Source organism: Littorina saxatilis, linkage group LG16 (genome assembly GCF_037325665.1).
Source record: "Littorina saxatilis isolate snail1 linkage group LG16, US_GU_Lsax_2.0, whole genome shotgun sequence".
In the NCBI taxonomy this organism is placed as follows: Eukaryota; Metazoa; Mollusca; class Gastropoda; order Littorinimorpha; family Littorinidae; genus Littorina; species Littorina saxatilis.
In genome coordinates this window covers 8,134,929-8,156,239 of record NC_090260.1, presented here as the reverse complement: position 1 = coordinate 8,156,239, position 21,311 = coordinate 8,134,929, and the positions used below count along the sequence as shown (strand labels likewise).

Below are 21,311 nucleotides of genomic sequence, written 5' to 3'. Positions count from 1 at the left end.
TTGGCTCTTTGGCTCGGTGACCTCAGTGCAAACGAGGAAAAATTGAATTTGTTTGTGGTGCAGTGTTTTTTCGTTCATGCCGGGAAAGTGTCGGTTTCAAGACATTTGGACACGGGACAAAAAATACCGTGAGTGGGTCATGCGAGGCAAACTGAATGGGGTGGCAAAGTGCCGATTTTGTGGAGAAAAAGAGATGGATGTTTCTAACATGGGAGAGGCAGCCTTGAAAAGCCACATGAAAGACACCGGCCACCAGGCGCGTGCAAAGAGACATGAAGAAGAGAAGATCAAAAATCAAACTCCAATGTCGGATTTTGTTCAAACTGCAAAATCTGCTGATGCTTCGAAGCGAAGGTGACGAGACCAGCTAGCACTGCTACGCCTACGGTCGAAAGTAGGCCTCGAACCACTGACACTAGGCCTGCATCCAGTGGCAATGGCACTACTGGGCTTGACACTAGGCCTGCATCCAGTGGCAGTGGCACTACTGGGCTTGACACTAGGCCTGCATCCAGTAGCAATGGCACTACTGGGCTTGACACTAGGCCTGCATCCAGTGGCAATGGCACTACTGGGCTTGACACTAGGCCTGCATCCAGTGGCAATGGCACTACTGGGCTTGACACTAGGCCTGCATCCAGTGGCAATGGCACTACTGGGCTTGACACTAGGCCTGCATCCAGTGGCAATGGCACTACTGGGCTTGACACTAGGCCTGCATCCAGTGGCAATGGCACTACTGGGCTTGACACATTCGTGACAACGGAGGACACACTGAAATCAGATATTTTGTGGACTTTGAAAATAGTCACCTCCCACTTCTCCTTCTCCAGCACCAGAGGCATGAACGAGCTATTTCGTCGTATGTTCCCCGACAATGAACGAGCTATTTCGTCGTATGTTCCCCGACAAGTTGAAGAAAGTTGAAGAAGAAATCAAGGACAAAGTTCAAGAAATTGCCAATTTACCCAAGTAAATGTGAAATTGAAAAAAAAAACTACCCAAGTGGATCAGCTGTAACATATAATAAAAAGAATTAGAGAATTTTTCCAACAGGTGTTTTGTTGTGCGTAAGTTTGGTCGTGAGCCATACACTTCTCTCTCTGAAGCTGTCATGTATCACACAGTATGCAAGTCATGGAAAATGTTATTGAGGCTCATGGAAAGTCATGGAAAAGTCATGGAATTTTGTTTCTAAAAACCAGTGGGGACCTTGCACAGGTCTTGCTATGTTTTATTGTTACAGGTCTACCCTGGTCACGTTTTGTGTTGCTAAGACAGCTATGTTACACTGTTACAGGTCTACCCTGGTCACGTTTTGTGTTGCTAAGACAGCTATGTTACACTGTTACAGGTCTAACCTGGTCACGTTTTGTGTTGCTATGTTTTATTGTTACAGGTCTACCCTGGTCACGTTTTGTGTTGCTATGTTACATTGTGTTTATAACAGTCTTTGTGTTGCTTTGTAACAGTAACTGTGTTGTTATGTTACAATGATTTATAATTCTTTGTGTTATGTTACAATGATTTATAACTCTTTGTGTTGTTATGTTACAATGATTTATAATTCTTTGTGTTGCTTTGTTACAGTAACTGTGTTGTTATGTTACAATGATTTATAATTCTTTGTGTTGTTATGTTACAATGATTTATAAGTCTTTGTGTTGTTATGTTACAATGATTTATAATTCTTTGTGTTGCTTTGTTACAGTAACTGTGTTGTTATGTTACAATGATTTATAATTCTTTGTGTTGTTATGTTACAATGATTTATAATTCTTTGTGTTGCTTTGTTACAGGTCTACTCCCCCAGTCCTGAAGACTATGGTCAGGACTCGCCACGCTACACCTCGCCTAAACCCGCCATGTACGGGGGAGAATACTTCATGGGTAAGTCGCTGCCCCCCCCCAGCTACACCTCGCCTAAACCCGTCACGGAGGAGAATACTTCATGGGTAAGTCGCTGCCCCCCCCCCCCCCCCCCCCCCCCCCCCCCTAGCTACACCTCGCCTAAACCCGTCACGGAGGAGAATACTTCATGGGTAAGTCGCTGCCCCCCCTAGCTACACCTCGCCTAAACCCGTCACGGAGGAGAATACTTCATGGGTAAGTCGCTGCCCCCCCCCCCCCCCCCCCCCCCCCCCCCCCCCCCTAGCCTCGTCTAAACCCGTCACGGAGGAGAATACTTCATGGGTAAATCGCCCCCCCCCTAGCTACACCTCGCCTAAACCAGCCATGTACGGGGGAGAATACTTCATGGGTAAGTCGCTGCCCCCCCCCCCCCCCCCCCCCCCCCCCCCCTAACCTACCCAAAACCCGCCATATACGGGGGAGAATACTTCATGGTAAGGCACTAATGGTGTGATAGGTTCTCGTGAATATTTCATGGTAAGGCACTAATGGTGTGATAGGTTCTTGTGAATATTTCATGGTAAGGCACTAATGGTGTGATAGGTTCTTGTGAATATTTCATGGTAAGGCACTAATGGTGTGATAGGTTCTTGTGAATATTTCATGGTAAGGCACTAATGGTGTGATAGGTTCTTGTGAATATTTCATGGTAAGGCACTAATGGTGTGATAGGTTCTCGTGAATGTTTCATGGTAATGCACTAATGGTGTGATAGGTTCTTGTGAATATTTCATGGTAAGGCACTAATGGTGTGATAGGTTCTTGTGAATATTTCATGGTAAGGCACTAATGGTGTGATAGGTTCTTGCGAATATTTCATGGTAAGGCATTAATGGTGTGATAGGTTCTTGTGAATATTTCATGGAAAGGCACTAATGGTTTGATAGGTTCTAGTGAATGTTTCATGGTAAGGCACTAATGGTGTGATAGGTTCTTGTGAATGTTTCATGTTAAGGCACCAATGGTGTGATGTTTCATGGTAATGCACTAATGGTGTGATAGGTTCTTGTGAATATTTCATGGTAAGGCACTAATGGTGTGATAGGTTCTCGTGAATATTTCATGGTAAGGCACTAATGGTGTGATAGGTTCTTGTGAATATTTCATGGTAAGGCACTAATGGTGTGATAGGTTCTCGTGAATATTTCATGGTAAGGCACTAATGGTGTGATAGGTTCTTGTGAATATTTCATGGTAAGGCACTAATGGTGTGATAAGTTCTCGTGAATATTTCATGGTAAGGCACTAATGGTGTGATAGGTTCTTAGGTTCTCGTGAATATTTCATGGTAAGGCACTAATGGTGTGATAGGTTCTTGTGAATATTTCATGGTAATGCACTAATGGTGTGATAGGTTCTTGTGAATATTTCATGGTAAGGCACTAATGGTGTGATAGGTTCTTGTGAATATTTCATGGTAAGGCACTAATGGTGTGATAGGTTCTTGTGAATATTTCATGGTAAGGCACTAATGGTGTGATAGGTTCTTGTGAATATTTCATGGTAAGGCACTAATGGTGTGATAGGTTCTTGTGAATGTTTCATGGTAAAGCACTAATGGTGTGATAGGTTCTTGTGAATGTTTCATGGTAAGGCACTAATGGTGTGATAGGTTCTTGTGAATATTTCATGGTAAGGCACTAATGGTGTGATAGGTTCTTGTGAATATTTCATGGTAAGGCACTAATGGTGTGATAAGTTCTTGTGAATGTTTCATGGTAAGGCACTAATGGTGTGATAGGTTCTCGTGAATGTTTCATGGTAAAGCACTAATGGTGTGATAGGTTCTTGTGAATGTTTCATGGTAAGGCACTAATGGTGTGATAGGTTCTCGTGAATGTTTCATGGTAAAGCACTAATGGTGTGATAGGTTCTTGTGAATGTTTCATGGTAAGGCACTAATGGTGTGATAGGTTCTTGTGAATGTTTCATGGTAAGGCACTAATGGTGTGATAGGTTCTTGTGAATGTTTCATGGTAAGGCACTAATGGTGTGATAGGTTCTTGTGAATGTTTCGATTTGTCAGGGTGACAGGGAGACTATTTCACAGTAGGCTCTGCACAGTTGTCGGCCGTTGAGAGAGCGCGAGCTATGTGACTCTAGTACTACATACAATGATTATAATTATTATCAATAATATTATCTTTTCTTAATTATCAATTCAGAGCCTCCGCATGGGTCTCAAGATCATTGGTCAGGATCCGGGGGTCAGCTGACGTCATCTGCATATTCATCGTCCATCATGCCGAGCGCCTCCCACTACTCACAGTCATCGTCATACATGCATCATCCAGACATGGTGAGTTGTTTGTCTGTCTGTCTGTCTGTCTGTCTGTGTTTTGTGTATTTGTGGTGTGTGTGTGTTTGTGTGTGTGTGTGCATGCGTGTGTGCGCGTGTGTCAATGTTCCCTTCTAATTTTTCCCTTCCCACACACACGCATGCATGAACGCACGCACGCACACACGCACACATGCACGCATTGTCTCTAGTCAAGGTAGCTTGAGGAAACCCAAATGGCTCTCCCCCACCCTCTGCTATTACCCACCCTGACGCAGCAATTACCTGCCCTGACTGGTGCTGCTTGCAGGGTGGCTGGCCTCCCTTGTTTAACGTGTGGCTGGAGAGGTAGCAGAGAGGTGTAAACATCATGTGCAGATTGTCTCCCTTGTCAGTGGACGCCCCATGCAACCCTCTGTCAGATTGTCTCCCTTGTCAGGGGACGCCCCATGCAACCCTCTGTCAGATTGTCTCCCTTGTCAGTGGACGCCCCATGCAACCCTCTGTCAGATTGTCTCCCTTGTCAGTGGACGCCCCATGCAACCCTCTGTCAGATTGTCTCCCTTGTCAGTGGACGCCCTATGCAACCCTCTGTCAGATTGTCTGTCTTGTCGTGGACGCCCCATGCAACCCTCTGTCAGATTGTCTCCCTTGTCAGTGGACGCCCCATGCAACCCTCTGTCAGATTGTCTCCCTTGTCAGTGGACGCCCCATGCAACCACCTGTTTGTCAGATTGTCTCCCTTGTCAGTGGACGCCCCATGCAACCCTCTAAAGGCAATTCACATTACAGAGGTGCTAAGCACGCGACAGGCTCGGGATAAAGATAGTGGGGACTTGGGATAAAGATAGTGGGGACTTGGGATAAAGATAGTGGGGACTTCGCATTCGCATATGATATCTCCTGCACTCTTGACCCCAGTGTAGATCCCTGCAGTCAGACTGGAATGCAGCATGGTTGTTACCAGTGTAGATCCCTGCAGTCAGACTGGAATGCAGCATGGTTGTTACCAGTGTAGACCCCTGCAGTCAGACTGGAATGCAGCATGGTTGTTACCAGTGTAGATCCCTGCAGTCAGACTGGAATGCAGCATGGTTGTTACCAGTGTAGATCCCTGCAGTCAGACTGGAATGCAGCATGGTTGTTACCAGTGTAGACCCCTGCAGTCAGACTGGAATGCAGCATGGTTGTTACCAGTGTAGACCCCTGCAGTCAGACTGGAATGCAGCATGGTTGTTACCAGTGTAGACCCCTGCAGTCAGACTGGAATGCAGCATGGTTGTTACCAGTGTAGACCCCTGCAGTCAGACTGGAATGCAGCATGGTTGTTACCAGTGTAGACCCCTGCAGTCAGACTGGAATGCAGCATGGTTGTTACCAGTGTAGACCCCTGCAGTCAGACTGGAATGCAGCATGGTTGTTACCAGTGTAGACCCCTGCAGTCAGACTGGAATGCAGCATGATTGTTACCAGTGTAGACCCCTGCAGTCAGACTGGAATGCAGCATGGTTGTTACCAGAGTGCACGTGCTTGCTTTTGTGCATCGGGTTGAATTTGAATCAAACAAGGATGATTTAGGGTTAGGGTTAGTAATCTTACGTCAATGTACAAGTAGGTCATCTTGTGGACCCCGCAATATCTTGAATTAGCCCTGTGTTAACTTCGTCATCACGCTTCATGAATCTCAAAATCGTCACTCTTTTTGACTCACATGCGAAGCAAAAGTGAGTCTATGTACTCACCCGAGTCGTCCGTCCGTCCGTCCGTCCGTCCGTCCCCCCCACTCCGTCCGTCCCCCCCGTCCGTCCGTCCGTCCCCCCCGGCCGTCCGGAAAACTTTAACGTTGGATTTTCTTGGACACTATTAAGTCTATCAACACCTGATGTGGCCTGATGGTGTATGGTTACAAGATCTCAAAAAACATGTGCGACAACTTGACCTCACTTCAAGTTCAAGGTCACAGGGGCCGTAATTGTTGTCTTAAAAACGACCATTTTTCACATTTTCGCATTTTCTCTGAAGTTTTTGAGATTTAATACCTCACCTATATATGATATACAGGGATGTTGCTACAAATTCATACCTATAGGACAAATGTCCTGAGTTCTTCAGCATTAATAGGACATTTGACCGCTTTCAGAAAGTGTAATAGGACATTGTGAATTTGCGCCAAACAGCTTATAACACATTCCATGGAATTGTTCCAAAGTCATGCGCGCACACACACACACACCCACGCGCGCGCGCTGTAAAACACGCACATAATATAGTAAATACATCAACACAGTGTGCGTATAATGTTGTATTTGTTTAGTTTCAAAGAAACCACAAAAAAGAAACCAACATGAACTACTTCAGAGCTCTCACTTTGATTACAAACTGCATGATTTGGATAAAAGTTGAAAAACAAAATGATCGGTTTGATCCAATGCTGATCTTTTGCAGGCTTTAGGTGTTTTTTTTCAGCGGCATAATTCAGTGCTTCGTCTCGTATCGAAAACAAAAGCAGACGACAAATTTAGTCAGTTGGAGTTGTCTCCCGTACTCCTGTAGCATGCACTGATCTAAAAATAATCCACAAACGGCGCATACCGCAAACGGTTCGGGAATTCCCGACAAAAGAAAAGATCCGCACGCGGCACTGGCAACTTCAGTGTCAGCTGAACACGAGAGCGTTCGGTCTTTTAGAAGATTTGTATCTTGAAATGAAAATTGACGAATATCGCGCTGTCCGAAGGAATGGAGTACATATCGGACAATGACCACGCTCAGGCTAAAACGATAGGACATCTGACCGACATGCGGCAATGTGAATCGGACATTTGGGGATTTTCATCGTAAAATGTCTGATGTCCGACGCCTAACGACATCCCTGGATATATAGGGCAAAGTAAGCCCCATCTTTTGATACCAGTTTGGTTTACCTTGCTTCAAGGTCAAGGTCACAGGAGCTCTTCAAAGTTGGATTGTATACATATTTTGAAGTGACCTTGACCCTGAACTATGGAAGATAACTGTTTCAAACTTAAAATTATGTGGGGCACATGTTATGCTTTCATCATGAGACACATTTGGTCACATATGATCAAGGTCAAGGTCACTTTGACCCTTATGAAATGTGACCAAAAAGAGCCAATAAGCACCATTGTACTTCCTATGTCTTGAATTAACAGCTTTGTGTTGCATGACCTTGGATGACCTTGACCTTGGTTCAAAGTCACATGTATTTTGGTAGGAAAAATGTGTAAAGCAGTTCTTAGTGTATGATGTCATTGCTAGGTTTATCACACACATACATGTCTGCACACTGAATCTGAGTCCATCACACACATCATAACCCAAATGTCGATTGGTTTAATGATTATGGATGAGTGCAAGACAACCTCCACCCTGTGTCCCCCATGCTGATGTGCGCTGACCCCCACATCACCCAAACCAAGGAGCCATGTTGGTTTTGGGTGTCGTGTGTGTGTGTGTGTGTGATTATGTGTGATGATTAGTGTGATGTGTGTGGTAATGTGTGTGTGTGGTAATGTGTGTGTGTGTTTGTGTGTGTGTGTGATAATGTGTGGGATGATGTGTGTAACATAACAATGTATAATATGTGTGATAATGTATGTTATGATGTGTGTGTGTGATGTGTGTAACAATGTATACTATGTGTGATAATCTGTGTGATGATGTGTGTATGTGATGTGTGTAACAATGTATAATATGTGTGATAATGTGTGTGATGATGTGTGTGTGTGTGAGATGTGTGTAACAATGTATAATATGTGTGATAATGTGTGTGATGATGAGTGTGTGATGTGTGTAACAAAGTATAATATGTGTGATAAGGCCCCCCCCAAAAAAAAGGTCTGTTTACGGTAACCCGACCGACCCTTTTTTTTTTCGCGCGACCCTAGACTTTTTTTTGGCATTTGGGGACAAAAAAAATAAATTTAAAAAAAATTTAAGAAAATCTTGGGTTTTTTTGCAAAATAACGTAAAAATATGGTTTTTTGGAAGAAAAAAAAAAGAAAAAAAAATCCCGACCTACCGACCCTATTTTTTTGGCCTATGTTACCGTAAACAGACCTTTTTTTTTTTTTGCCTAATGTGTGTGTGTAACAATGTATAATATGTGTGATAATGTGTGTGATGATGTGTGTGTGTGTGATGTGTGTAACAATGAATAATATGTGTGATGATGTGTGTGGGATGTGTGTAACAATGTATAATATGTGTGATAATGTGTGTGATGATGTGTGTGTGTGATGTGTGTAACAATGTATAATATGTGTGATAAAGTGTGTGATGATGTGTGTGTGTGATGTGTGTAACAATGTATAATGTGTGTGATAATGTGTGTGTGTGATGTGTGTGTGATGTGTCTAACAATGTATAATATGTGTGATAATGTGTGTGATGATGTGTGTGTGTGATGTGTGTAACAATGTATAATATGTGTGATAATGTGTGTGATGATGTGTGTGTGTGTGATGTGTGTAACAATGTATAATGTGTGTGATAATGTGTGATGATGTGTGTGTGTGTGTGTGTGTGTGTGTGTGATATGTGTAACAATGTATAATGTGTGTGTGTGATGTGTGTAACAATGTATATGTGTGATAATGTGTGTGATGTGTGTAACAATGTATGATATGTGTGATAATGTGTGTGATGTGTGTAACAATGTATGATATGTTTTCAGGGCTACCCTCACCCTGTGTCCCCGAGCCAGGAAGCCATGTTGGCGTCGGGTCTTCCGCCGATGTCGACCTTTAGACCCCCCACCTCCTCCGCCTTCTCCGCCTCCTCCCCCACCGCCAACACCTCCCAGCCCCCCGCACAACAGACAGGGGACGCCCTCGGCAAGGCGCTCGCTTCTGTGAGTATTGGATGTAGTACTTTGCGTTGAGAGTGTGTGTTTTGTGTATGATGTATATATATGTGGTCTCTGTCAACACTTGAGTACTATAGTTGATGAAGAGAGCATGTCTTGTCGTGTGCAAGGCTATCGTCTGTGTGAGTACTGTCGTTGATGTGGAGATGAAAAAGTCATGTGTTGTAATTCAAGTAAGAATGGGCGTGGAATTCTCCGGCTTGCTTTAACATTTTCCCAGCATTGGCCAGCCAGCAATGGGCGTGGAATTCTCCGGCTTGCTAAACATTTTCCCAGCATTGGCCAGCCAGCAATGTGATTGATTACTGCCTTTCACGCCTGGTGTAGGGCAGCGACCGCCAGCAATGTGATTGATTATTGCCTTTCACGCCTGGTGTAGGGCAGCGACCGCCAGCAATGTGATTGATTACTGCCTTTCACGCCTGGTGTAGGGCAGCGACCGCCAGCAATGTGATTGATTACTGCCTTTCACGCCTGGTGTAGGGCAGCGACCGCCAGCAATGTGATTGATTACTGCCTTTCACGCCTGGTGTAGGGCAGCGACCGCCAGCAATGTGATTGATTACTGCCTTTCACGCCTGGTGTAGGGCAGCGACCGCCAGCAATGTGATTGATTACTGCCTTTCACGCCTGGTGTAGGGCAGCGACCGCCAGCAATGTGGCTCACCTGAAACCTTCACCCCTACCACCCCCTTGCAATGCCACACACCTGGGACGCTCCCTGGGCCTATTTTACCCCCCTTGTGTTTGTTTTCCTCCTGCATTCCTTCATACCCAATGTGTGAGAGAGAGAGAGAGAGAGAGAGAGAGAGAGAGAGTGTGTGTGTGTGTGCGAGAGAGAAAGATTTGTGTGTGCGTCTGTGTGAACGTGTGTGCGTCTGTGTGAACGTGTGTGCGTCTGTGTGAACGTGTGTGCGTCTGTGTGAACGTGTGTGTTTCTAGTTTCATGACGGTGAGTCTGGTGTTTCTGATGGATATGCGGTGGAAATGTCATGTCATGTTGTGAGTTAGTGTCACTGTCCTCTCCGCATTCCTCACAACCTTCAGGTGCATGTGTTGGGCTTTGTGGTCAGGGGAGCAATACACGTAGGGGTGGGGGGGGAGGGGTGGTAAGGGGTGGGGGTGGTTAGTGAAGTGTCTACAAAGGCACTGTGTCAGGGTGTTGTGTACAGTGTTGTGGTGGGGGGATATGTCAGGGAGGGTGGTTCAAGGTACAACAAGTAGGTGTGGGGTGGGGTGTCAGGGAGGGTGGTTCAAGGTACAACAAGTAGGGGTGGGGTGGGGTGGGGTGTCAGGGAGGGTGGTTCAAGGTACAACAAGTAGGGGTGGGGTGGGGTGGGGTGTCAGGGAGGGTGGTTCAAGGTACAACAAGTAGGGGTGGGGTGGGGTGTCAGGGAGGGTGGTTCAAGGTACAACAAGTAGGGGTGGGGTGGGGTGGGGTGTCAGGGAGGGTGGTTCAAGGTACAACAAGTAGGGGTGGGGTGGGGTGGGGTGTCAGGGAGGGTGGTTCAAGGTACAACAAGTAGGGGTGGGGTTGGGTGGGGTGGGGTGTCAGGGAGGGTGGTTCAAGGTACAAGTAGGGGTGGGGTGGGGTGGGAATGAGGATATGTCAGTGAGGGTGGTTCAAGGTACAACAAGTAGGGGTGGGGTGGGGTGGGAATGAGGATATGTCAGTGAGGGTGGTTCAAGGTACAAGTAGGGGTGGGGTGGGGTGGGAATGAGGATATGTCAGTGAGGGTGGTTCAAGGTACAACAAGTAGGGGTGGGGTGGGGTGGGAATGAGGATATGTCAGTGAGGGTGGTTCAAGGTACAACAAGTAGGGGTGGGGTGGGGTGGGAATGAGGATATGTCAGGGAGGGTGGTTCAAGGTACAACAAGTAGGGGTGGGGTGGGGTGGGAATGAGGATATGTCAGGGAGGGTGGTTCAAGGTACAACAAGTAGGGGTGGGGTGGGGTGGGAATGAGGATATGTCAGTGAGGGTGGTTCAAGGTACAACAAGTAGGGGTGGGGTGGGGTGGGAATGAGGATATGTCAGTGAGGGTGGTTCAAGGTACAACAAGTAGGGGTGGGGTGGGGTGGGAATGAGGATATGTCAGGGAGGGTGGTTCAAGGTACAACAAGTAGGGGTGGGGTGGGGTGGGAATGAGGATATGTCAGGGAGGGTGGTTCAAGGTACAACAAGTAGGGGTGGGGTGGGGTGGGAATGAGGATATGTCAGGGAGGGTGGTTCAAGGTAATGAGGATATGTCAGGGAGGGTGGTTCAAGGTACAACAAGTAGGGGTGGGGTGGGGTGGGAATGAGGATATGTCAGGGAGGGTGGTTCAAGGTAATGAGGATATGTCAGGGAGGGTGGTTCAAGGTACAACAAGTAGGGGTGGGGTGGGGTGGGAATGAGGATATGTCAGGGAGGGTGGTTCAAGGTAATGAGGATATGTCAGGGAGGGTGGTTCAAGGTACAACAAGTAGGGGTGGGGTGGGGTGGGAATAAAGAAGTAGGGGGCGGAGTACGGAGGGATGGGATGGGTGGAGGAGGGGGAAGGGAGGTACATGTTGCGCCAGTTAGACCGGCATGGCGGCAAGGAGGCAGCCGCCAGGTGTTTCTCATTGGTGCAAGGCCTGTCTGTTTGACTTATCAATTTCCATAACAAGGCCACCTGTCTCACACCTGTCTCCAATCAGTCCGTTCCTGGTCGACACACCTGCTTTTCATTGACTGGAGGCTGGGGTGGGGTGGTGGGAAGGGGGGGGGAGATGTTTTTTTCTTGTTCAGTGGCAGAAAGACAAAGGAACCTGCTTGTGCTGGTTTCACACATTTTTCCAACATCTTGCAAGCCCTAACCCTAACCCAACTTTGTACAAGCCCTGACCTCCTAACGGGCTCTTCTCACCAGAAACATACCAAGCGGGTGTCAAGTGACTGCAGTTTGTTGGAATTGTGGGAATGCTGCACAACTGTGATGTCACGTGGACGGCAGTGATGATGGATGTTGGATCATGAATGATGATGATGACTATGACGATGATGGATGATGGATGATGGATGATGATGATGATGACGACGACGACGTAATTGTGATATGTTGTGACTTGATGTGACTGTGACGTGCTGTGACGTTTCAGATCTACCCCACAGAACAGACCAGCAGCAGCTATGGTGGATCCAACCCCGCCACCCCCGTGTCCTCCCCCCCTCCCATGACAGGTAAGCACACACACACACACACACACACACACACACACACACACACACACACACTCACACAGACACACACACACACACACATACACACACACTCACACAGACACACACACACACACACTCACACAGACACACACACACACACACACACACACCAAACGCAGACCTGTTTACCTTCACGATTTTGGCGTAATTTATTACGATTTTCTGAAAATAATACGCCATTCCGCTATCCGTGTCAAGACTACGATTTTCATAAATAAAAAAATTCACATGTTTGGCATTGTTTTTTTCAATGGCAAAATGAGATGAAAAAGCACAGGAGTGACCAGAGATCAGACGAGACGCTGGAGAGCCTTATTCTAGTGGTGAAGTCTCGCCCTCACTCATTCGGCAAGCGCAAGTTCATTAGAGAAGCGCTTGACACACTGAAAAAGGCCTACTACGAGCAAAAGAAAAAGAATCAGTGATGCATGTGCTTTTGATGTGATCTTCTTTGAAATTATGATGACAACAAAAACTGACTGATGCGTTTTGTTTGTGAATGATGGATATATGTGCATGATTGCGTTTCGCAGACACAGTTGTCATGTGCGTTGTAATTGGCGACGAATGCTGGATGATTACTATTTTTGTGCCAGGATTACTATTTTTGGGGCTGAGCATTACTCCAAAACACTTATGGGGGTAAACAGGTCTGCAAACGGGTCAGCACATGTATTCATAGAGGACATGTTTGTAGTACATGTAGCAAGAAACAGACCATTTTAATTCAAAAACATGAAGTCTCTTTGATCCGATGTTGTGTGATGTCTGAACTGATGTGTCGTAAAGACAATGAACCTAGATGGAGTTGTTTTGAACTAATGTTAGGTGAAGGTTGAACCCATGCTCTGTGACGATTGAACTGACGTTAGGTGAAGGTTGAACCCATGCTCTGTGACGATTGAACTGACGTTAGGTGAAGGTTGAACCCATGCTCTGTGACGATTGAACTGACGTTAGGTGAAGGTTGAACCCATGCTCTGTGACGATTGAACTGACGTTAGGTGAAGGTTGAACCCATGCTCTGTGACGATTGAACTGATGTTAGGTGAAGGTTGAACCCATGCTCTGTGACGATTGAACTGACGTTAGGTGAAGGTTGAACCCATGCTCTGTGACGATTGAACTGACGTTAGGTGAAGGTTGAACCCATGCTCTGTGACGATTGAACTGATGTTAGGTGAAGGTTGAACCCATGCTCTGTGACGATTGAACTGATGTTAGGTGAAGGTTGAACCCATGCTCTGTGACGATTGAACTGATGTTAGGTGAAGGTTGAACCCATGCTCTGTGACGATACAACTCAATCAATCAATCAATCAATATGAAGCTTATATAGCTTCCCCTTCGTTCTGCTGCTGACCCTCTCCGCCTCCACATCCCTCGCTCGAAACTCGCATCTGCTGGTCAGCGTGCATTTCCCTCCGCGGGCCCCTCCGTCTGGAACTCCCTGCCGCTTGAGCTTCGCCAGAGCCCCTCTCTTGACGCGTTCAAGAGTAGGTTGAAGACTCAGTTCTTCCCGTAGCTGGCTGCGACTTTCATGTTCGACGTGATGTGTTGTGCCCCAAAAGACATTCTTGTGCTGTGCTCTGTGAGACTGAGAGGTGTTTTCTTTGTGCTTAATATTATTTTGTTTGGACCTAGCTATTGATGTGTACATTGTTGTTAAACAGTTGTTTGTTTACCAGGGTTTGCTAGTGTGTGATAGGGTTCGTGTCCATCTGAAGATGTTAGTTTCTTTGTTAGTCCTGTGTTGACAACTCTTCGACAAGCGCTTAGAACTGTACCCACGGAATACGCGCTAAATAAGCTTCATATTGATTGATTGATAGCGCGTATTCCATGGGTACAGTTCTAATTGATAGCGCGTATTCCGTGGGTACAGTTCTAAGCGCTTGTCGAAGAGTTGTCACTGTTCTTCTCTCCTGGCTCTGTAACCCTAACAAAGAGGGAAGAACAGTGGTGGGAAACAGAGCAAGGAGAGAACAACAGTGGTGGGAAACAGAGCAAGGAGAGAAGAACAGTGGTGGGAAACAGAGCAAGGAGAGAAGAACAGTGGTGGGAAACAGAGCAAGGAGAGAAGAACAGTGGAGGGAAACAGAGCAAGGAAAGAAGAACAGTGGAGGGAAACAGAGCAAGGAAAGAAGAACAGTGGAGGGAAACAGAGCAAGGAAAGAAGAACAGTGGAGGGAAACAGAGCAAGGAGAGAAGAACAGTGGAGGGAAACAGAGCAAGGAAAGAAGAACAGTGGAGGGAAACAGAGCAAGGAAAGAAGAACAGTGGAGGGAAACAGAGCAAGGAGAGAAGAACTGTGGTGGGAAACAGAGCAAGGAAAGAAGAACAGTGGAGGGAAACAGAGCAAGGAAAGAAGAACAGTGGAGGGAAACAGAGCCAGGAGAGAAGAACAGTGGAGGGAAACAGAGCCAGGAGAGAAGAACAGTGGTGGGAAACAGAGCAAGGTGAGAAGAACTGTGGTGGGAAACAGAGCAAGGAAAGAAGAACAGTGGTGGGAAACAGAGCAAGGAGAGAAGAACAGTGGAGGGAAACAGAGCAAGGAGAGAAGAACAGTGGAGGGAAACAGAGCAAGGAGAGAAGAACTGTGGTGGGAAACAGAGCAAGGAAAGAAGAACAGTGGTGGGAAACAGAGCAAGGAGAGAAGAACAGTGGAGGGAAACAGAGCAAGGAGAGAAGAACAGTGGAGGGAAACAGAGCAAGGAGAGAAGAACAGTGGAGGGAAACAGAGCAAGGAGAGAAGAACAGTGGTGGGAAACAGAGCAAGGAAAGAAGAACAGTGGAGGGAAACAGAGCAAGGAAAGAAGAACAGTGGAGGGAAACAGAGCAAGGAGAGAAGAACAGTGGAGGGAAACAGAGGAAGGAAAGAAGAACAGTGGAGGGAAACAGAGCAAGGTGAGAAGAACAGTGGTGGGAAACAGAGCAAGGAAAGAAGAACAGTGGAGGTAGACAGAGCAAGGAAAGAAGAACAGTGGAGGGAAACAGAGCAAGGAGAGAAGAACAGTGGAGGGAAACAGAGCAAGGAGAGAAGAACAGTGGAGGGAAACAGAGCAAGGAAAGAAGAACAGTGGTGGGAAACAGAGCAAGGAAAGAAGAACAGTGGTGGGAAACAGAGCAAGGAGAGAAGAACAGTGGAGGTAGACAGAGCAAGGAGAGAAGAACAGTGGAGGGAAACAGAGCAAGGAGAGAAGAACTGTGGTGGGAAACAGAGCAAGGAAAGAAGAACAGTGGTGGGAAACAGAGCAAGGAGAGAAGAACAGTGGAGGGAAACAGAGCAAGGAGAGAAGAACAGTGGAGGGAAACAGAGCAAGGAGAGAAGAACAGTGGAGGGAAACAGAGCAAGGAGAGAAGAACTGTGGTGGGAAACAGAGCAAGGAAAGAAGAACAGTGGTGGGAAACAGAGCAAGGAAAGAAGAACAGTGGTGGGAAACAGAGCAAGGAGAGAAGAACAGTGGAGGGAAACAGAGCAAGGAAAGAAGAACAGTGGAGGGAAACAGAGCAAGGAGAGAAGAACAGTGGAGGGAAACAGAGCAATGAAAGAAGAACAGTGGTGGGAAACAGAGCAAGGAGAGAAGAACAGTGGAGGGAAACAGAGCCAGGAGAGAAGAACAGTGGTGGGAAACAGAGCAAGGTGAGAAGAACAGTGGAGGGAAACAGAGCAAGGAGAGAAGAACAGTGGTGGGAAACAGAGCAAGGAGAGAAGAACAGTGGTGGGAAACAGAGCAAGGAGAGAAGAACAGTGGAGGGAAACAGAGCAAGGAGAGAAGAACAGTGGAGGGAAACAGAGCAAGGAAAGAAGAACAGTGGAGGGAAACAGAGCAAGGAAAGAAGAACAGTGGAGGGAAACAGAGCCAGGAAAGAAGAACAGTGGTGGGAAACAGAGCAAGGAAAGAAGAACAGTGGAGGGAAACAGAGCAAGGAGAGAAGAACAGTGGAGGGAAACAGAGCAAGGAAAGAAGAACAGTGGAGGGAAACAGAGCAAGGAAAGAAGAACAGTGGTGGGAAACAGAGCAAGGAGAGAAGAACAGTGGAGGGAAACAGAGCAAGGTGAGAAGAACAGTGGAGGGAAACAGAGCAAGGTGAGAAGAACAGTGGAGGGAAACAGAGCAAGGAGAGAAGAACAGTGGAGGGAAACAGAGCAAGGAGAGAAGAACAGTGGTGGGAAACAGAGCAAGGAAAGAAGAACAGTGGAGGGAAACAGAGCAAGGAAAGAAGAACAGTGGAGGGAAACAGAGCAAGGAAAGAAGAACAGTGGTGGGAAACAGAGCAAGGAGAGAAGAACAGTGGAGGGAAACAGAGCAAGGAGAGAAGAACAGTGGTGGAAAACAGAGCAAAGCGAGAAGAACAGTGGTGGGAAACAGAGCAAGGAGAGAAGAACAGTGGAGGGAAACAGAGCAAGGAGAGAAGAACAGTGGAGGGAGACAGAGCAAGGAGAGAAGAACAGTGGAGGGAAACAGAGCAAGGAGAGAAGAACAGTGGAGGGAAACAGAGCAAGGAGAGAAGAACAGTGGAGGGAAACAGAGCAAGGAGAGAAGAACAGTGGAGGGAAACAGAGCAAGGAGAGAAGAACAGTGGAGGGAAACAGAGCAAGGAGAGAAGAACAGTGGAGGGAAACAGAGCAAGGAGAGAAGAACAGTGGAGGGAAACAGAGCCAGGAGAGAAGAACAGTGGTGGGAAACAGAGCCAGGAGAGAAGAACAGTGGAGGGAAACAGAGCAAGGAGAGAAGAACAGTGGTGGGAAACAGAGCAAGGAGAGAAGAACAGTGGAGGGAAACAGAGCAAGGTGAGAAGAACAGTGGAGGGAAACAGAGCAAGGAGAGAAGAACAGTGGAGGGAAACAGAGCAAGGAGAGAAGAACAGGGGAGGGAAACAGAGCAAGGAGAGAAGAACAGTGGAGGGAAACAGAGCAAGGAGAGAAGAACAGTGGAGGGAAACAGAGCAAGGAGGGAAACAGAGCAAGGAGAGAAGAACAGTGGAGGGAAACAGAGCAAGGAGAGAAGAACAGTGGTGGGAAACAGAGCAAGAAGAGAAGAACAGTGGTAGGGAAACAGAGCAAGGAGAGAAGAACAGTGGTGGGAAACAGAGCAAGGAGAGAAGAACAGTGGTGGGAAACAGAGCAAGGAGAGAAGAACAGTGGTGGGAAACAGAGCCAGAAGAGAACAGTGGTGGGAAACAGAGCAAGGCGAGAAGAACAGTAGAGGTAGACAGAGCAAGGAGAGAAGAACAGTGGTGGGAGACAGAGCAAGGAGAGAAGAACAGTGGTGGGAAACAGAGCAAGGCGAGAAGAACAGTGGAGGTAGACAGAGCAAGGAAAGAAGAACAGTGGAGGGAGACAGAGCAAGGAGAGAAGAACAGTGGAGGGAAACAGAGCAAGGAGAGAAGAACAGTGGAGGTAGACAGAGCCAGGAGAGAAGAACAGTGGAGGGAGACAGAGCAAGGAAAGAAGAACAGTGGAGGGAGACAGAGCAAGGAGAGAAGAACAGTGGAGGGAAACAGAGCAAGGAGAGAAGAACAGTGGAGGGAAACAGAGCAAGGAAAGAAGAACAGTGGAGGGAAACAGAGCAAGGAAAGAAGAACAGTGGTGGGAAACAGAGCAAGGAGGGAAACAGAGCAAGGCGAGAAGAACAGTGGAGGTAGACAGAGCAAGGAGAGAAGAACAGTGGAGGGAGACAGAGCAAGGAGAGAAGAACAGTGGAGGGAAACAGAGCAAGGCGAGAAGAACAGTGGAGGTAGACAGAGCAAGGAAAGAAGAACAGTGGAGGGAGACAGAGCAAGGAGAGAAGAACAGTGGAGGGAAACAGAGCCAGGAGAGAAGAACAGTGGAGGGAAACAGAGCAAGGCGAGAAAAACAGTGGAGGTAGACAGAGCAAGGAAAGAAGAACAGTGGTGGGAAACAGAGCAAGGAGAGAAGAACAGTGGAGGTAGACAGAGCCAGGAGAGAAGAACAGTGGAGGGAGACAGAGCAAGGAGAGAAGAACAGTGGAGGGAAACAGAGCAAGGAGAGAAGAACAGTGGAGGGAAACAGAGCAAGGAGAGAAGAACAGTGGAGGGAAACAGAGCAAGGAGAGAAGAACAGTGGAGGGAAACAGAGCAAGGAGAGAAGAACAGTGGTGGGAAACAGAGCAAGGTGAGAAGAACAGTGGAGGGAAACAGAGCAAGGAGAGAAGAACAGTGGAGGGAAACAGAGCAAGGAGAGAAGAACAGTGGTGGGAAACAGAGCAAGGTGAGAAGAACAGTGGAGGGAAACAGAGGAAGGCGAGAAGAACAGTGGAGGGAAACAGAGCAAGGTGAGAAGAACAGTGGAGGGAAACAGAGCAAGGTGAGAAGAACAGTGGAGGGAAACAGAGCAAGGAGAGAAGAACAGTGGAGGGAAACAGAGCAAGGAGAGAAGAACAGTGGTGGGAAACAGAGCAAGGAGAGAAGAACAGTGGTGGGAAACAGAGCAAGGAGAGAAGAACAGTGGTGGGAAACAGAGCAAGGTGAGAAGAACAGTGGAGGGAAACAGAGCAAGGAAAGAAGAACAGTGGGAAACAGAGCAAGGAGAGAAGAACAGTGGAGGGAAACAGAGCAAGGAGAGAAGAACAGTGGAGGGAAACAGAGCAAGGAAAGAAGAACAGTGGAGGGAAACAGAGCAAAGAGGGAAGAACAGTGGAGGGAAACAGAGCAAGGAAAGAAGAACAGTGGAGGGAAACAGAGCAAGGAAAGAAGAACAGTGGAGGGAAACAGAGCAAGGAAAGAAGAACAGTGGTGGGAAACAGAGCAAGGAACAGTGGAGGGAAACAGAGCAAGGAAAGAAGAACAGTGGAGGGAAACAGAGCAAGGAGGGAAGAACAGTGGAGGGAAACAGAGCAAGGAGAGAAGAACAGTGGAGGGAAACAGAGCAAGGAGAGAAGAACAGTGGAGGGAAACAGAGCCAGGAGAGAAGAACAGTGGAGGGAAACAGAGCAAGGAACAGTGGAGGGAAACAGAGCAAGGAGAGAACAGTGGAGGGAAACAGAGCAAGGAGAGAAGAACAGTGGAGGGAAACAGAGCAAGGTGAGAAGAACAGTGGTGGGAAACAGAGCAAGGTGAGAAGAACAGTGGAGGGAAACAGAGCAAGGAGAGAAGAACAGTGGAGGGAAACAGAGCAAGGAGAGAACAGTGGAGGGAAACAGAGCAAGGAGAGAAGAACAGTGGAGGGAAACAGAGCAAGGTGAGAAGAACAGTGGTGGGAAACAGAGCAAGGAGAGAAGAACAGTGGAGGGAAACAGAGCAAGGAGAGAAGAACAGTGGTGGGAAACAGAGCAAGGAGAGAAGAACAGTGGAGGGAAACAGAGCAAGGAGAGAAGAACAGTGGAGGGAAACAGAGCAAGGAAAGAGTGACAGTGATGTTGTGCACTGGTATTACAGGAGAAACAGCGCCACCTGTGTTGATCGCGGTCATGTGTGTGTGTGTGTGTGTGTGTGTGTGTGTGTGTGTGTGTGTGTGTGTGTGTGTGTGTGTGTGTGTGTGTGTGTGTGTGTGTGACATTCATTCAAGTGTTTGTGGGAAGTGGGGTTTTGTTGCCAAATGGCAAACCTGTCTAAAGAGACCCCCTGTCTAAAGAGACCACCTGTCTGAAGAGACCACCTGTCTAAAGAGACCACAGAGACCACCTGTCTGAAGAGACCACCTGTCTAAAGAGACCACCTGTCTGAAGAGACCACCTGTATAAAGAGACCACCTGTCTAAAGAGACCACCTGTATAAAGAGACCACCTGTATAAAGAGACCACCTGTATAAAGAGACCACCTGTCTAAAGAGACCCCTGTCTAAAGAGACCACTTTGACTCGGTCCCTTGGGTGGTCTCTTTAGACAGGTTGTGTAACAAGATTGATGTGATAACAGGTTGATTGACAATGATTGCAGGCTCCTCCCAGCAATGGCATCGGCCCAGCAGCGGCACTACCACCTCGCCACACTACGAGAGTCATCTCCACTCACTGGTGAGCTGCACACACACACACGCACGCATGCACTCACATATACACACACCCACACGCACTCACGCACGCACACACACTCACATGCACGCACGCAATAACACACACCAACTCTACGGGACGACGTAGTCTCGACTCTAGGAGAGTCATTTTTATTCCTTTGTAAGTTGGTCTCCCCACCTGATTTTCCCTACCACAAACACACACAACATTCAAACCCCATTTTTACCCCCAACCCCCAGCACACTTTCACAAGGTCTATTTTTTTCCACAATCTTTTGTGATTTGTCTTCGTTTTGCCTTGTGGTTCTGGTGTTAGGGTAGAAAGTTGTGCCTGCATGTGCATGTCTGTCTGTCTGTCTCTGTTTGTATCTGTCTGTCTGTCTATCTGTCTGTGTCTGTCTGTCTGCCTGTCTGTCTGTCTGTTTGCCTGTCTGTCTGTCTTAATCCTGCCTGTCTGTCTGTCTGTCTGTGTCTGTCTGCCTGCCTGTATGCCTGTCTGTCTGCCTGTCTGTCTGCCTGTCTGCCTGCCTGTCTGTCTGTCTGCCTGTCTGTCTGTCTGCCTGTCTGTCTGCACACCGTGTTAGTGTGTTTTCCCTGTGTTGTGTTGTGTTGTGTTGTGTTGTGTTGTGTTGTGTTGTGTTGTGTTGTGTATGCTGGAGGGTATGAAGGTTGTTAGCAAGTTGCTGTTGAGTCACAACAAGCTGTTTCTAGTCAAACCATCCCACGTTTTCCCATTGGTCCGTGTGTGGTTTGTTTTGTAACCCTGTCTGTGATTAATGCCCTGTGTTGCAACCCTGCCTGTGATTGGTGCCCTGTGTTGTAACCCTGTCTGTGATTGGTGCCCTGTGTTGTAACCCTGCCTGTGATTGGTGCCCTGTGTTGTAACCCTGTCTGTGAGTGGTGCCCTGTGTTGTTACCCTGCCTGTGATTGGTGCCCTGTGTTGTTACCCTGTCTGATTGGTGCCCTGTGTTGTAACCCTGTCTGTGATTGGTGCCCTGTGTTGTAACC

General features: G+C 47.4%; 1 protein-coding gene across 1 annotated transcript in view; it reads left to right on the top strand.

Annotated features, from left to right (window-relative positions):
- Positions 1-1,798: 1,798 nt before the first annotated feature.
- LOC138950302 (transcription factor 12-like) overlaps positions 1,799-21,311 on the top strand; it is a 70,599-nt gene continuing 51,086 nt past the window's right edge. Inside the window, exons 1-5 of the mRNA XM_070322053.1 lie at positions 1,799-1,890; positions 4,077-4,210; positions 8,886-9,062; positions 12,201-12,282; positions 20,226-20,302. Of these exons, the coding sequence (XP_070178154.1) occupies positions 1,866-1,890; positions 4,077-4,210; positions 8,886-9,062; positions 12,201-12,282; positions 20,226-20,302 (495 nt within the window). The 5' untranslated portion in view covers positions 1,799-1,865. The remainder of the gene's footprint in view (positions 1,891-4,076; positions 4,211-8,885; positions 9,063-12,200; positions 12,283-20,225; positions 20,303-21,311) is intronic.